This window comes from Mesocricetus auratus, unplaced genomic scaffold, assembly GCF_017639785.1.
Source record: "Mesocricetus auratus isolate SY011 unplaced genomic scaffold, BCM_Maur_2.0 Super-Scaffold_100009, whole genome shotgun sequence".
Lineage (NCBI taxonomy): Eukaryota > Metazoa > Chordata > Mammalia > Rodentia > Cricetidae > Mesocricetus > Mesocricetus auratus.
This window is the reverse complement of record NW_024429193.1, coordinates 52,050,276-52,066,000: the sequence shown is the minus strand read 5'-3', so window position 1 is coordinate 52,066,000 and position 15,725 is coordinate 52,050,276. Positions and strand designations below refer to the sequence as shown.

At 40.2% G+C, this 15,725-nt stretch overlaps 1 protein-coding gene and 1 non-coding gene across 5 annotated transcripts in view; both read right to left on the bottom strand.

The window, feature by feature from the left end:
• Lrig2 (leucine rich repeats and immunoglobulin like domains 2) overlaps positions 1-15,725 on the bottom strand; it is a 46,298-nt gene that overhangs the window by 27,546 nt on the left and 3,027 nt on the right. For all 4 annotated transcript variants that reach the window (XM_040752112.1, XM_040752114.1, XM_040752115.1 and 1 more), the window contains 7 exons: positions 7,853-7,918; positions 6,264-6,338; positions 5,863-5,997; positions 3,902-4,045; positions 3,638-3,781; positions 2,980-3,123; positions 2,622-2,765 (listed from right to left, as the gene is read on the bottom strand). In XM_040752112.1, coding sequence (XP_040608046.1) covers positions 2,622-2,765; positions 2,980-3,123; positions 3,638-3,781; positions 3,902-4,045; positions 5,863-5,997; positions 6,264-6,338; positions 7,853-7,918 — 852 coding nt within the window. The remainder of the gene's footprint in view (positions 1-2,621; positions 2,766-2,979; positions 3,124-3,637; positions 3,782-3,901; positions 4,046-5,862; positions 5,998-6,263; positions 6,339-7,852; positions 7,919-15,725) is intronic.
• LOC121142520 lies at positions 4,196-4,300 on the bottom strand. Its single transcript, XR_005879562.1, has one exon. It is a non-coding gene; the product is annotated as a small nucleolar RNA U13 (small nucleolar RNA).

The window sequence follows — 15,725 nt, the reverse complement described above, 5'->3', positions numbered from 1 at the left end:
CAACCATGATGTGGTCGATCATACCATCTATAGTGGGATCTGATGAATAAAATAACTTTTAGGGAGAAGGGATAGAACCCATGAAATGTAAAAGTAGGAAGGAGAAAACAAACAAAATAGAAAAGTTTACAGGGGAAAGAAAGCAGGGGAGTAGGAAAAGAGGAGGAAAGAAAGTCAGTTAAAGCTATGGACATGGAAAAACCTCTACTCCTAAGAAAACCTGATACTTGATAAACTAATTAAAAATAAAATTAAAAAAGATAAGTTTTAGTGGACGTACCACGCATGAGAGATTAAAGCTGCTACCAGAAGGCATATGCTGTTAAATGAGAACCCCAGGGCCAGGGTGGGCTACCTCTCCACAAATTGTTAGACAGAAAGGCCCCCAAAGGCCCTCAAAACAGTACAGGCAATTGCTCCTGTTGTTGGTTGCCCACCAGAACTATATGGTAAGACACAACTGCTGAAGGCACCACATAGTTTGGTCTCAGAACAAAGAACTCAAACTAGACTAGGCTGAAAGCTTCCTTCCTACTGACTAGCCTCATAGTACTGGGGAAACATTGTTACCAACAGTCTTACTCAGCTGTGGACCCTGTATGCAACACAATGGACTTGCAAGACAAGATACACCAACTGGTATTAATATCAACCAGTCTGTTACCCAACCACTTTGTGACTGGATTTGAGGCCTGCTCCAGAAACATGGTCAAAAGTCCATAGCTGCCCTAGTAAAGAAGCAACTGCTGTTATTTTCCCAATGAGCATGATGTGCCCAACATCTGACTTCTACATAATCGATTATGACTATGGATTAATGCTGCTGACAGCTTTGATCAGAGATGCTTCTTTGTGGAGTGGGCCAGCAATTAACTGAAGAGAATCATTACTGGTCAAAGAGAACAAGAGTATTTAATACTCAGTCACAGTAGCTGGAGAGATGTCTCACTGGCTCTTAACCTGAGTTAAGGTCCTGAGTTCAATTCCCAGCAACCACATAGTGGCTTATAACCATCTAGAATGAGATCTGGTACCCTCTTCTGGCGTACAGGCATACATGCAGGCAGAACACTATACATAATAAATAAATCTTTAAAAGAAGAAAAACCTCAGCCATAAATGGGAGAACACACACACACACACACACACACACACACACACACAAAGAGGGAATATCATGGAAGAGGACATGGAAAGAATACAAGGGCAGGAAGAAAGGGCAGAAGGGTAGAATGTTGTGGAGCCCTGTCTTCCAGGTATGACATAGTATAATAATCTTAAACTCCCAGAAGCTGTGATTACCTATATAAGATGAGGCCCATTCCCTGATAGGAAACCAATTGTCAGAGGGCTATTGCTGTCCCATACTTCACCCTACCCCAACTCTTGGCCTCATGAGCAGGTCCTGGCTTTTCCTCATCCTCTTCTACAATGCCTGGCAGACAAGTGTTATGTTAAAAAACACAAACCTCTTGAGGCTTGTCCTGTACTTTGGAATTACAGATGTTACTAGTGCAATAAAGTGAAGGCTGTCTTCCCGTAAGAAAATAAATTTCATAAAGAAAAAAAAAAAGATAAGGTCCACCAACATCCTGGAATACAGGAAGAAGGGACTCACAAGGCCCCACACCTCACTGAGAATTTACAAATAGTTTTAACAGTTAATGGGGAAAGGAAGAGACACTTACTTCAATCTCATGGTACCTGAGCCAGATTCCTATAAGCAATCTCCTTTTTTTTTTTTTTTTTTTTTTTTTTTTGGTTTTTCGAGACAGGGTTTCTCTGTATTGTTTTGGAGGCTGTCCTGGAACTCGCTCTGTAGACCAGGCTGGCCTCGAACTCACAGAGATCCACCTGCCTCTGCCTCCCAAGTGCCAGGATTAAAGGCATGCAACACCAACACCCGGCTCCTAAAAACAATCTTAATAAAATTCATCATCAGTGCTGCTATTGATTATTGGCCTTATGTATGGCAGGAGAGTACTCCACTGAACACAGTAACAGCAGAAGCACTACATGTACAAGCACTTACACACACACACACACACACACACACACACACACACACACACACACCATTTAGCCAGGCATAATAGTACATGTCTATAATCACTGCACCTGGAAAGCAGAGCTAAGAGTTCAAATCCAACCAAAGCTACACATTGAGCCTTTGTCTCCAAAAACCAAAAAGATAAAAGAGGTTAGTTTCTTTGGGGCAAAGCATGAATATGTAGCTCAGTGGTAAAGTACTAGCCTAGTGTGCTCAAGTTTTAATCCACAGTACTGCCCACAAAGACCCAAAAAATCTCAAACTACTACCAGTGAACAGACTGCTACCACTATACATGTGCCTCCTTCCAGACAAAGTCAGGAGTTCTGGTACACTATCCATTAGGAGAACAAGCTGATGAATGCATTCTAACACTGCCAACTGACATGGAGAGGCTTTGCTGTTATGAGATTATCTCAGACTAAGGTATATACTGCTGTAAGATTTATTTATGGGATAGAGAACAAAAGAAGCACAAAATACTAGCATATATCCATTTTTTGCTTAGTATCATTCTAAAACAGATTTTAAAAAACAAAGCAAAACAAAACAAAAAAAACAGAAAACTTACAGTGTCTGAAGATTGGAAAGAAACTTAAATACACCATCAGCAATATGAGTGACTCTATTGTCCCCTAAATTCAATCTCTCCAGTAAACTCAAACCCACAAAGGCAGATTCATCAAGGCGGGTCAGCTGGTTATAGGACAAATCCCTAAAAAAAAAAAAAAAGAAAAAGAAACATTGAAAGTCAAAAATTATTGTATTTAGCCCAACCTACAAATTTCACACCACTGACATGCTAAGTTTAATGTTTCTAACAAAGCCTGAGGAAATAGGGATGCTAGATCTCACAACTACCATGAGCTTAATTTACTCCAATCTGCTCTAGTCTCACACCCTCCCATGAAATACCACTCAATACTTACAGTTCAGATAGTCTCTGGCAGAACTCCCATGCATCAGGGCTGATTCTTTCAATAGCATTCTGACTCATATACAGTTGCTGTAACATTCGCAAGCCATACAGCCACCCCTTGTTCACTCCTGTAAGATTATTATGTTCCAGTTCTCTGTACAATTATAGAGAGAGGGAGTAACTCAAAACAAGGCATTCAACACCAAGATCTTAAATCTCCATTAAATGTTTTAACAGGCAGACACTAGCTGAACTCTAGTGACCCAAGAAACTTAAGATCTAGCCCTAAAAGGATTAAGAATCTATAAAACCAACATACCAAGTGGAACAGAATTCCTGGTTCAGATAAATTCTGGTAATTTTGAGTCAAAGCAATATAATTTATTTTATATTGAAAAGTTTAAGAATGATAACAAAAATACCAGTTAACTAAAAAAACAGGAAAAAAAACAAAACCTTAAAAGTCCGTATGAAAGCAAGGCATGTAGCATGTGTACGGCCCTGGGTTTAATCTTGGATGGGAGGAGGAGAAAGGGAGAAGAAAGATGTTTGCATTTTACCTCATATCAGAAAAACCAAATATCTCAGTTAACTAAGCAACTACTCTAGTTATTTAGCATTAAAAGCCCAGAATGCGTCCTACCAACTCTCCCCATCCCAGTACTTACAATTCTTCCATATTATTCAACCCAAAAAATGCTCCATCTTTGAGTTTGCTAATCCCATTCCGTTGCATTTTCAATGAGCGTAAGGAATCAAGCCCTTGGAAGGTAAGACCTTCTACAATTTTAATCCTGTTTCTTTTTAGTTCCCTTTAACAAAAAAATTTTACAGTTAGAAAATTGACTGAGTTACTCTAACAATAATTTAAAAAAGAAAAACTTCTGTAAAGGAAAACTTGTCTCTTATAATCCATCAATTTTGTTACTCACAAGAATTGGAGATGAGGCAGCTTGAAGACTTTAGGTGGAATCATGCTAATTCGGTTCCGGTTTAATTTTACCACTAATAAAGAACCTGATAAGTTGTCAAAGCAACCAGCCTCCAAGGTGGTTATCCTATTATTACTCAAATTCCTAAAATGACAAGGTAGCAGTAAAAGAAAACAGTGATAATTAACCAAAGTCTGTAACTCTGGCTCCAATTTCATCACTTAACTATACACATTTTGACATATCATTTAACTGCTATCTCCCAGTCCCCCCAAATCAGGCTTTTTTTTTTCATGTCAGACAAAAGTCATATGCCTAGGTTGCAACAAAGTCATGAGAGGCACATATCATGCAAAGGCATGAATACCCAATCATCATGCCTATAAACCCAAAAAAGAATCTTATATTTTGTGTGTGTGCATGTGTATGTGTTATCCAGGTGAGTACATTGTATGTATGTGGGTGTAAGAAGCCAGAGCAGGATGGGGGAAGAGAGAGCTACCTCTATCATTCTCTGACGTATTACCTCGAGACAGGGTCTCTCTCTCACGGAACCAGGAGGTCATCATTTTGCCGAGGCTGGGATCTGCCTCTCACTGCCCTCAATGCTGGAATTACAGGCACACATAGCCTTGCCCCCATTTTCACATGGGTATCTGGGATTTAAACTCAGGTCGTTGTGCTTGCAGAGCCAAGCACTTGTACCCACTAAGCAATCTCCTCAGCTCTTTAACTGCTATTTTAGCTCACAAATCATCTCATTGCTTTCTCCCTTCATCTGTAAAATTAACTATGTTAGGGCTGGAGATACAGCTCAGTGATGAAATGCATATGGCAAGGGGAAGGTGAGACATGGTGGTGCACACCCTTAACTCCAGCACTTGGAAGATAGAGGCAGATGGCTCTCTTTGAGTTTGAGGCCATCCTGGTCTACCAGGTACGTTCCAGGCCAGCCAGGAATACCTAGAGAAACCCTGTCTCAACACAAACAGGGAGGGGGGAGGAGGGGGAGGTACTGGCTCCACTTCATTTAGGATGTTGAAAGTAGTAGGCATGAATATGCTTTAGAAACTAGCAGTTATGCTATCATCATCATTACATAGGGCAAGCTACTGTTTAACAAATAGTAACAAATCATTCCTATTTACTTTTTACAAAATTGCTGGTTAGGACTGGAGGTGTGGCTCACGGGACATCAACTGCCAAGCACAACAAGATTGCCAATACCAAAATGAAAAACTCAATCTTGGGCTGACAGGATGGCCTAGGAAATACTAGCCAAACAAGCCTAACAACCTGAAAGCCATCTCTAAAACACACTGAGCACTAGTGATACATGTCTTTAATCCCAGCACTAGGGAGGTAAAGGCAGGCAGATCTCTGAGTTCAAGACCAGCCCGGTCCACAGCAGGGACTACCCTGTCTCAAAAAAAAAAACGAGAGAGAGAAAAAGAGAGAGACAGAGACAGAGAGACAGACAGAGACAGTGAGACAGAGACACACATAGACAGAGAGACAGAAAGAGAGAGAGACAGAGAGAGAGAGAAGAAAAAAACAATTCAAAAAGTTGTCCTCTGACCTCCACACTGTCACTGTAGGATATGTATATTACATCACCCCATGCATAATAACAAATAAATCAATGTTAAAAACTCGGACTTCACTCTTAATGTCTATTTTTTTTTCTGGCAAGAGAGTACTTTCTTTTTGGGTAAAGTAGAAGAATAAATAACTCCAAAATCCCCAAACTAAGCTTGTTTTACACATGGATATCAAAATTAAATGAACAACAGACATTTGAGGGAATGCGGTTAACCAATGAATGACAGAAATGTACTTTAAAATAAACCCAGAAAGCAGGAAGTACACCAGTTACTGCCCAGCCCACTGTTCCCTTGCAGTTCACTCAATAAACTATTCTTCCAATCAATTCAGTAAATCTAGGTCTCTATTTTACTTACAGGTATTTCAGCGACATTTGAGGAAATGAAGATGTCTTGATTTCTGATATTATATTGGAACTGAGGTCTAAATTCTCGAGAGCAGAGTAAAGCTGCAAGACTTCTGCATTTATTTCTGGTATTAAATTATGGACTCTATAAAACAAGGATTATACTGAAGTCATTGCCACAAGGATACTAAATAATTAGGATAAACATTTGGGTACTTGAAAGACAAACAACAACAGGTACTACTACGGTGAAAGCAGAATGATAGATAGCAGGTGCTGGTTCTCCAAAACAGGGGTTTCTACACACACACACACACACACACACACACACGCACGCACGCACGCACGCACGCACGCACGCACGCACACACACAATTCATAATTAAATACAAGATCTGAAATCTTACTTACAATGAAAGGAGAGTAATATTAGGTGTTGGTTCTCCAAAATATGGGATCTCTGTTAGCTCATTGTAATTCATTTTCCTAAGTAAAAGAGAAAACAATTTTGAAAGTTTAGTGGTGGAAATTACCTCCTGAATTCTGGTTTTTGGCTTATATGCTAGTGTGCCCAAATTTGAAAAGACCTATGACACAGAATAAGTTAGACTAATATAAAACTGTGGTTTCTGAAAAGTTAGAATTTTTTTATAAGATTATTATTTCTAATTTTGTGAAAAGAGGTTTGTACACATTAAATGCAGTGGCATCGGTCCCCTGAAGCTTGAGTTATAGGCAGCAGTAAGTCACCCAAATGGGAACCAAACTCAGGTCCTCAACAACAGCAGTACGTGTACTTAACCACTGAGCCATCTCTAGCTCTGAGAAATGAGAATTTTTTTTTGTTGTTTTTTTTACGAGACAGGGTTTCTCTGTATTGTTTTGGAGGCTATCGAACTCACAGAGATCCGCCTGCCTCTGCCTCCCGAGTGCTGGGATTAAAGGTGTGCACCACCAACGCCCGGCGAGAAACGAGAAATTTTAATGTGTTACTTCATAGTGATCTACCATTAGCATCAGTATTAAATGCTAGATGTGGTTTTAGCATACCTGTAATCCCATTACTTGATAAGAACAGGAAGGAGAATCTAAGTTCAAACACAGCCTGGACTATATGGAAAGATCCTGTCTCAAAAAGCAAATAGCAACAACGAAAGTCTGTATTACAAAGGCTTATATTAGATGTAATGACACATGCCAACAACCTCAGACCTTAGAAGACGGATGTAGGAAGATGCACAACTCCAAGACCAGCCTAAGCTACACAGAGAGATTCCATCTTTTTAGAAAGGGTTGAGGGGCTGAAGAGATGGCTCCATTATTAATAGCACTGTGGGCTCTTCCAAGATCCAGGTTTGCACACCTTTAATCCCAGCACTCAGCAGGTGTGTTTGAGGTCAGCCTGGTCTACAGACTGAGATCCAGAACAGTCTCTAACACAATACAGAGAAACCCTGTCTCAAAAAAAAAAATCCAGGTTTGAATCCCAACACCCATACAGCAGCTCACAACTGTCTTGAACTCCAGTTCCAGGGTATCCTAAACTAAGACCAGTGCTATTTCCTGGGTCACAAGATCTCCACTGTGCCCCTGGGCAAATCTTGGTGACACCAGGTCCTTGAGCCGCATGGCTGGACAGGCTCCAAGGCTTAATGCTGCTAGGGGTCGCAGCTTCTGCTGGAAATATTTGCTATTCATCCCTGCTGCTTCCAACAGAAGAGGGGAAAGGCTGCCTGATCCAAGCGGGGGCTTCAAGTGCTGCTCCTAAAGACACTATTCCCAGCCCTCTGGCAGGAGAAACGTCCACTCCCTCCCACCTACATCCCTGAAGAAACGCGCCCACCCTCATACCCCAGTGAGCCCCAGCCATTCCCAACACACACACACACACACACACACACACACACACACACAAACATACACACCAAAAATACTCAAATTCAGAGTCAAGTTATTTCAAAGACTTTAATATTGAATAAATAAATAAATAAATAACTTACACTTCTTGTAATGTTTGTGATTCCAAGCTGATGTTCCAAATAGACAACCGGTTATGACTCAAATCCCTGAAAGAGGACAGATACACTTAGCTTAGTGGTGGAAGCTGGACCTTAGACAAAAATAAAAGAGGGCTAGGTAGATACATCAGTGGTAGAGGGACCAAGACCTAGGCACTTCCTAGTGTGCCCAAGGAAGGGAGGAAGTACAAAACTAAAATAGGAATACTGAAGTCCTATTATAGACCCTGACAAAAAATAAACAAGCAAATAAATAAAATTAAACTACAAAAGAACAGAAAGTTTCCCAGTCTCAAAAAGCAAGCAAACAAAACTGATCACATCCTTGAGTGAATTTGTTCTTCCTAAAAGGTGTTTCTCATTCAAATTATGCTGACAATAGTGGCAGTTTTGGCTTAATATTTATTAAGTGGCAGATAGTCTTTTGTGTACTAAATTAGCACATAACTACAAGGCAAATATATTTACAATCCTCACTTTGCTGATATATAAAACAAGCATATAAACTAATAGATTATCAATCCAAAGTCACACAACTAAAAGTAGAGAAGCTATTTATTCAAATTCTAATCCATCTCTAGTTTACTAGAGTAGAAATTTCACTCATGTTCATCATGATTTTAAACTTTTAAACAGATTTTTTAAAATTTACCTGGATGATTCCTATCGTCTTTACAATGTTAAAGTGGAATCTAGTCCACACAAGCTGTTTGACCAAGAAACCTACTGTATTTTACATTATGGCTAGTAAGAGGGACACACTGGAGAAATACTACAGATCAATTTATCTCACTGTGCTGCCACAGGCAGTTGGCAAGTGCATGTAGGTTTGAATGATGTTTCTATCATAGCACAACAACTTGTTCTCAGATTCATGCCTGCTCATCTGTAGTTCTTAGCTACTTTCATTTAAGAGCTTAATTTACACTGAGACAAAACTAAGCATTTTTTTTAATTGATGGTACTGACATAGATCATTTCTTGAATGATTTATTTCATTCTGTATGCACTGGTGTTTTGCCTGCACATATGTCTGTGTGATGGTGTCTGATTCCCTGAAACTAGAGTTAGAAAGTTGTGAACTGCCAAATGGGTGCTGGGAATTGAACACGAGTCTTCTGGAAGAACAGCCAGTACTCTTAACTGCTGAGACATCTCTCCAGCCCCACAGAACTATCTTTTGAAGCATTTTATTTAAAATAAATTATTGGGGTTGTGCAGTTGTGGTGCACATCTTTAAAGCCAGCACTCAGGTGGGGAAGTCAGGCAGATCTCTGAGTTCAAGGCCAACCTGGTCTTCAGAGAAAATTCCAAGACAGCCAAGGCTATACAGGGAAACCCTGTCTCCAAAAACCAAAAGAAAAAAGAAATTATTTGATCAAGAACTGTCTGTATTAACGATGAGTGACATCCATGGATAACTCTTAGGGAAGAGTGCAATCAAGAATTAGACTCAGGAGATAAAATGCTTGTCATACAAGCAGAAAGGCCAGGGTTTGAATCCCCAATACCCACACAAATGCCATGTGGACCTGGAAGGCCACCTACAATTCCAGCACTTAGAAGGCAAAAACAGGATCCCAAGAGCAACCTGGCTAGATAGATTAATAGGTTCAATGATCTCTGGGTTCAGTTGAGGGACCCCTGCACAAAGGAGCACTCCCAACACCAACCTTGAGCTCCTCACGTATGTCACATATAACAATAAATTAACTACCAGGAATATTTAGGATTTGGCAAGTCATCACCAGCACTGCTATGATTAAAATGAAAGTCCCAACTAGACCCTTCAACTATCCCCAAAATGTACTTAGCAATCAGTAACCTTTCCTATATTTTCTAATACTACAAATATGAATATTAATGGAAAACAGATGTGTAAACATCTCAATGAAGGCTTTATCACTCCGAGTTGTAGATTCCTAACCCACTAATGCTACAGGGAAGCAGCTGCCATAAGCAATGAATTATTAAAGTGCTTAATATCACCCAGAGCCTGAGGTGCCATCACTGTGGCTATGCAATGCTCTCAGGGCATAAATTATTTACAGAATGCTCACAGGAGTCACAAATTCTGCAAGTGAACTACAAAGAATCCCTGCAGTCACAAAGATACAGGAATTTTCTACTGCTCAGTCAGGTATATTCACTTATTCGTCAATGATCTTTGTTTTCAACAGCATTAGTTGGGTGGTGATGGCACACACCTTTAATCCCAGCACTCAGGAGCAGAGGCAGGAGGATCTCTGTGAGTTTGAGGCCAGCCTGGTTAGGTTCTGGGGCTGGTGAGACAACTCAGTGGGTAAAGGCACTTGCTGCACAAGCCTGACAACCTAAGTTGATCCCTGGAATCCAAGGTAGAGGAGAGAACAGACTCCACAAACTTGTTCTCTGACCTCCACACTCACGTACCACACAGACACACATCAGATCCACACACATGCACAAAAACTTCATTTTAATTTAAATAACAAATAGTGAAGATCTAATTACAAAGCCACATATCAACTGAGTTTCTCATCACTAAAATAACCCATGATTCTGATAGCACATCTAGATTTTGCTTGTTTTTTATTATTTTATGGGAGGACTTTAAATTAGCTCAACAGCTGAGCCATCTCTCCAGATCTCCCCACCTTATCTTTTAAGATATGGTTTCTAAGTGACCCTGAAGCTCACCATTTCAACTAGACTGTCTAGCTGTCAAGCTACTGGGACCCACCTGTCTCTTCCCAACACTGATGTTACATGAGTGCTAGGGATTTTAACTCAGGTCACTTTGCTTTCACAGTAAGCACTCTTACCCACTAAGCCCATCTCCTCATCTTTCAGTGATAATATCATTAACCCAACATCAGGTTTCACAGCGCCCCAAAGAAAGACTCCTATGCTCAGGATTACCTATATTGTTCCCAATGAACTTGCCATGATTTAAATTAAATGAGCTAGCTGTAATAGTATTTTGAAACAATTATTATTACAGTCCACTTTATGCTGTTGAACTCTTCATTGCTTAACTGTAAAACTGTTCACTAGCTATCCTGGCAACTATTTTACAAATAACATAACAGTCATCCCCACCCCCCTTTTTGAAAGCAGGAGTAAAGAACACACATTCCTTTAAAAACAGTACAGGTTATATAAACTATTCCATTATTCTAGGGATTGTCCTAAATATAAACTTAGTAATTTGATTGAGGTAAAATTATTTAAATTGCCTTGATTTTTTTAAATTTGTATCAACTGAACAACCTAACATTTTTCATGACTAGAGTAACAAAGAATAAGTTGAGACATCTACTTTGGCACACTAAAGAAAATATAAGAACACATTCAAAGCCCTTCTTTAAAACATTTTTGCTAAACTCTTAATATGATTTTAATCTGTGGGTTAAATGCTGGTTTTTCATTAGGCTGGAACAACCTTTAAAGAATAAAGCAGGACTGGGAAGATGGCTCAGCAGTTAAAGTACTTGGCAAGGTTAAAGACTGGAGTTCAGAGCCCCAGAACCCAAATAAATATTGGCTGGGTATGGTGGCTCGCCTGTAATTCCAGTCCCCAGCCCCCAGCCCCAGCAAGATAGCTAGCACAACCAGATCTTTGGTTTGACATCGAGTTTCAGGACAGCCTCCAAACAATACAGAGAAACCCTGTCTCCAAAAAAACCAAATAAATAAATAAATAAAACAAATCAAGAACAAAACATAAATTTTTAGAACTCTTAAGACTGGGCTAGATAGACAGATGGTTCACAGTTAAAGACACACAGTGCTTTTCAGGAACCGAGTTCAATTCCTAGCACCTATGTCAGGCAGCTCATGATGCCCTATAACTCCAGCTTCATGGAGAGCCGATGCCTCCAAACTCCAAGCACTTGTATTTAGACAGACAGACAGACAGACACACACACACACACACACACACAAATTAAAAGTAAAAATATATCTTTAAAAATGCTATTTACTAAGAATTTGGTTACTCCCTTGTTGATTATGCAGGTTGTATGGTTGTATACTGGAACTATAAAGTGGTTTATTATTATTTTAATTTATTTTGTGTGTGTGGTATTTTGCCTACATGTATGTCTATATATTATGTGCAAGCCTGAGATCTACAAACAAAACAGAAGAGGCATCAGATCCCCTAACACTAGATGGTTATGAGCTGCCACTTGAATGGTGGCAATTGAACCCTACCCTGCAAAAGCAGCCATCAATTTTAACTGCTGAGCCTTTGTTCCAGCCCCCTACTAAGTATTTTTAATAAAACACACTTGGGACAGTGATCAGTACTTAAGCGAGTCTCCAAAGCATAAAGGAATTCTGAAAACTAAGCAAAACACAGACCTTCTAAACTGGCATTTGAGAAGCAATGACAACTTGTGCTGCAGACAGAGCTTAGTGAACTTGCCTAGCAGGCTCAAGGCCCTAGCACTCTAAAACTATTTTGGCTAAATGGTTCTCCACTAACACTGGTATTAGTTTAACTAGGAAAGATTTAAAAAATACAGGTTGAGCATTCCCAACCAGAAAATCCAAAATGTTCCAAAGTCCTAAACTTTTGAGCAGTAACATAATGACAAAGAATACCACAAGTCAAAAATTACATACTAGTGTCCAATGTAATGGTTCTAAGTATGATCCTAGCACTCAGGAGGCAAAAGTGGGAGACTCTTCATGAGTTTGAGGATGGTAAGAACTACTTAGCAAGGCACTGTCTCAAACAACAAAAAAGCTGTTTCCTGGTCCACCTAGCTGTGAGCAAGACACTGTGTACTCCTGCCATGGAGCCTTCCTCTCCATAACAGACTGCATCTCTCAGAACATTAGTCAAAACAAATTCTTCCTCCCAAGTTGATACATGTCAGGTAATTGGTCACAGCAAGAAGAAAAATAATATAAAAAAAATCCAAGACAGGCAGTAGTGGTACACGCCTATGATCACAGCACTAGGGAGGCAGAGGCAGGCCAGCCAGGTCTACAGAGTGATTTCCAGGATATCCAGGGCTACAGAAAGATACCCTGTCTCAAAAACAAACAAAAAAGAAGTGGAGCTATCCATGTAATATATTGTTTTTATGGGCCTTAGAACTGGTTTGCAAGAGGAAAGAATAGTTTTGAGCTACAGGTTAGAGAAGCTCTAGAATGTTAAGAGGCAGAGATTAGTGAGCCACACATTAACTACCTGCGTTTTGAAATTTTTGGTAAGGATGAATTCAAAATAACTGACTATGTTTGATGGAAGAAATTTCAAGACAGCATACATTTAGACTGTGGCAAGGTTACTATTCAGTATGCTTAGTAACGTTTATATTAAGATTCCAAGTCAGAAAGTGGAAAAGATATGGAAAATGAGCAGTCGAGTTGGAAAAAGAACATGACCTGCTTAAAGTAGTCAGTATGGACAAATCAGCTACATTTGTTGAGACTGGCACCATTAAGGAAAAAACCGCACACTTCCCACAGGGACTACAGGAAACATGTCTTGAGTAGAAGACACTATCCATCAAAGGCTCCAACTTGTAAAATGTAAATTCATTTGCAAACAGAATACCTGAACTTAGAATATAGTCACACGCCGGGCGTTGGTGGCGCATGCCTTTAATCCCAGCACTCGGGAGGCAGAGGCAGGCGGATCTCTGTGAGTTCGAGACCAGCCTGGACTACCAAGCAAGTTCCAGGACAGCCTCCAAAGCCACAGAGAAACCCTGTCTCGAGAAAAAAAAAAAACAAACAAACAAACACACAAAAAAAGAATACAATCACACAATAACCCCCATAGCTGTGGTCCAAAAGGGTTAAGTAGCTGGGCATCTCCAACATAGTATTTATTGGCTACAGAATGCAAGCGTGGGAAATCTTGGAGGCTTGAGCCAAAATTCCAGAAAGTCAGGCCAGGAAAACTAAAGCAGAATCAAATACAATGGAGAACCTAGGACAATGGCAATGCTAGAAATGTGTTAAGTTCAACAAGGAAAACTGAAGGCACCAAGCGAAGCAGGCCAATGGAAATTACACATGTCCCTACTGCAATATATCTGGAAAGATAGTGCTACCAAACCCAGTGGAGGGCTGAAGGTGCTGTCAGAGCCCCAAACACCAGACATGGAATTGCAGGGTCTAGTGTTTGCTCTGCCAAGTTTCAATCTTCCTTTGGTCTCATCTTTTTTGTAATGCATCCATTTATTCTTTAGGAATATGTTTATTCCATTATACATTAGAAGTAGGAACCTGTCACACACAAAAAAAATTACCCAGAGACTGATATTGGGGTTCAAACTTCAAGCTGACTATCAGAAAAGCAAAGCAGCTGGCCACTAGCTTCTTACCTTTACCTCAGGCTGATCCCATCTCCACAAGCTCTCACCAAGCCTCAGACTGTAACCTCTCTTCAGCATGGCTGGAGAATGAATGCCTCAAACTAACTACTTGCTCCTGTCTTTTATACCCGTCTAATGCTGGAATTAAAGGTGTGTATCACCATTGCCTGATCTCTATAGCTTGAGGCTGACTTTGCTTTTCTGAGTCCTCAGTCAAGCTTTAATAAATCATAAATAACACTACAGGAACCTTGCCTTTTTATTTTAAAAGAGGCTCCCAATTAAGACTTCCTTGGTCTTAGATGAATAAAGTGAGAGTATTTGCCACCAAGCTCGAGGGCAAAAGTCTGATCCCCTGGGACCCATATGGTAGAAAGAGATCCTACTTCCACAAGTTATCCTCTGACCTCCACACATGGTCATATATACAAACAATAAATAAAATGCAATAAAATATTTTTAAAAAGAAATTACAATTTCACCTGGTCCTCTAATCTATGTATGTGGGTGTGTGCTTAATTAAATGAAACACGATACCGAGTTCTGTGCCTAGAGAATCCAATTTTGAAAAAACAAGTATTTTAGAGAATTTCTAAGACAGAGAATCATAAACCATACCTAATAAATTTAAAAACAAAACAGAGTTGTACTTGAGGTGTTGCTCTCTAATACAGCAGCTGCCTAACATCCCTAAGAACATAGATTTGGGCTGGAGAGACGGCTCAGTGGTTAAAAGCACTAGCTGCTCTTCCAGAAGTCTTTGAGTTCAATTCCCAGCAACCACATGGTGGCTCACAACTACCCAGGAGATCTGGTGCCCTCTTCTGGCCTGCAGGCATACATACAAGCAGGCAGAACACTATATACATAGCAAATAAACAAGTCTTAAAAAAAGAAAGAAATCTAGATTCAACACCCAGCACTGGAAAAAATAATAATAAACAGGATTAACAAATTTTTTAATTTATTTTTCAGTTTAAATTTAGATAAGAAACAAGGTTGCTTCACAAGTTAGTTCCAGGTCCCTCTCCCTTTCCCTCCCCTCCTCCTGTGCCCTCCCCTCAACCCCCCCCATTACCCCCTCATTTCCCCAGGGAGGGTAAGGCCCTCCATGGGGGTGTCCATAGTCTGTCATTTCATATAGGGCAGGGCCTAGACCCTTCCCCAAGAGTTCAGGGTGAGAGTGCACCTCACATTGTTGGATGGGAGTCCAAAGTCCATGTGTATACTCGGGATGGGTACTGATCTGCTGCCCAAGGCTCAATAGATTCCCTAGGCCTCCTCACTGACACTCACATTCAGGGGGTCTTGATCAGTCCCATGCTGGATTCCCAGGCTGATGCCTGGGATTCAAGAGTTAACCTTTGTCAGGTCAGCTGTTTCTGGGGGTTAAACCAGCCCAGTCTTAATCCCTTTGGTCATCAGTCCTCCCTCTCTGTTACTGGCTTTCTTGAGTTCAGCTCAGTACTTAACCGAGGGAGTCTGCAGGATTAACAAATTTTGTATGCAATTATTTTCATGAATACCTTAAGTTT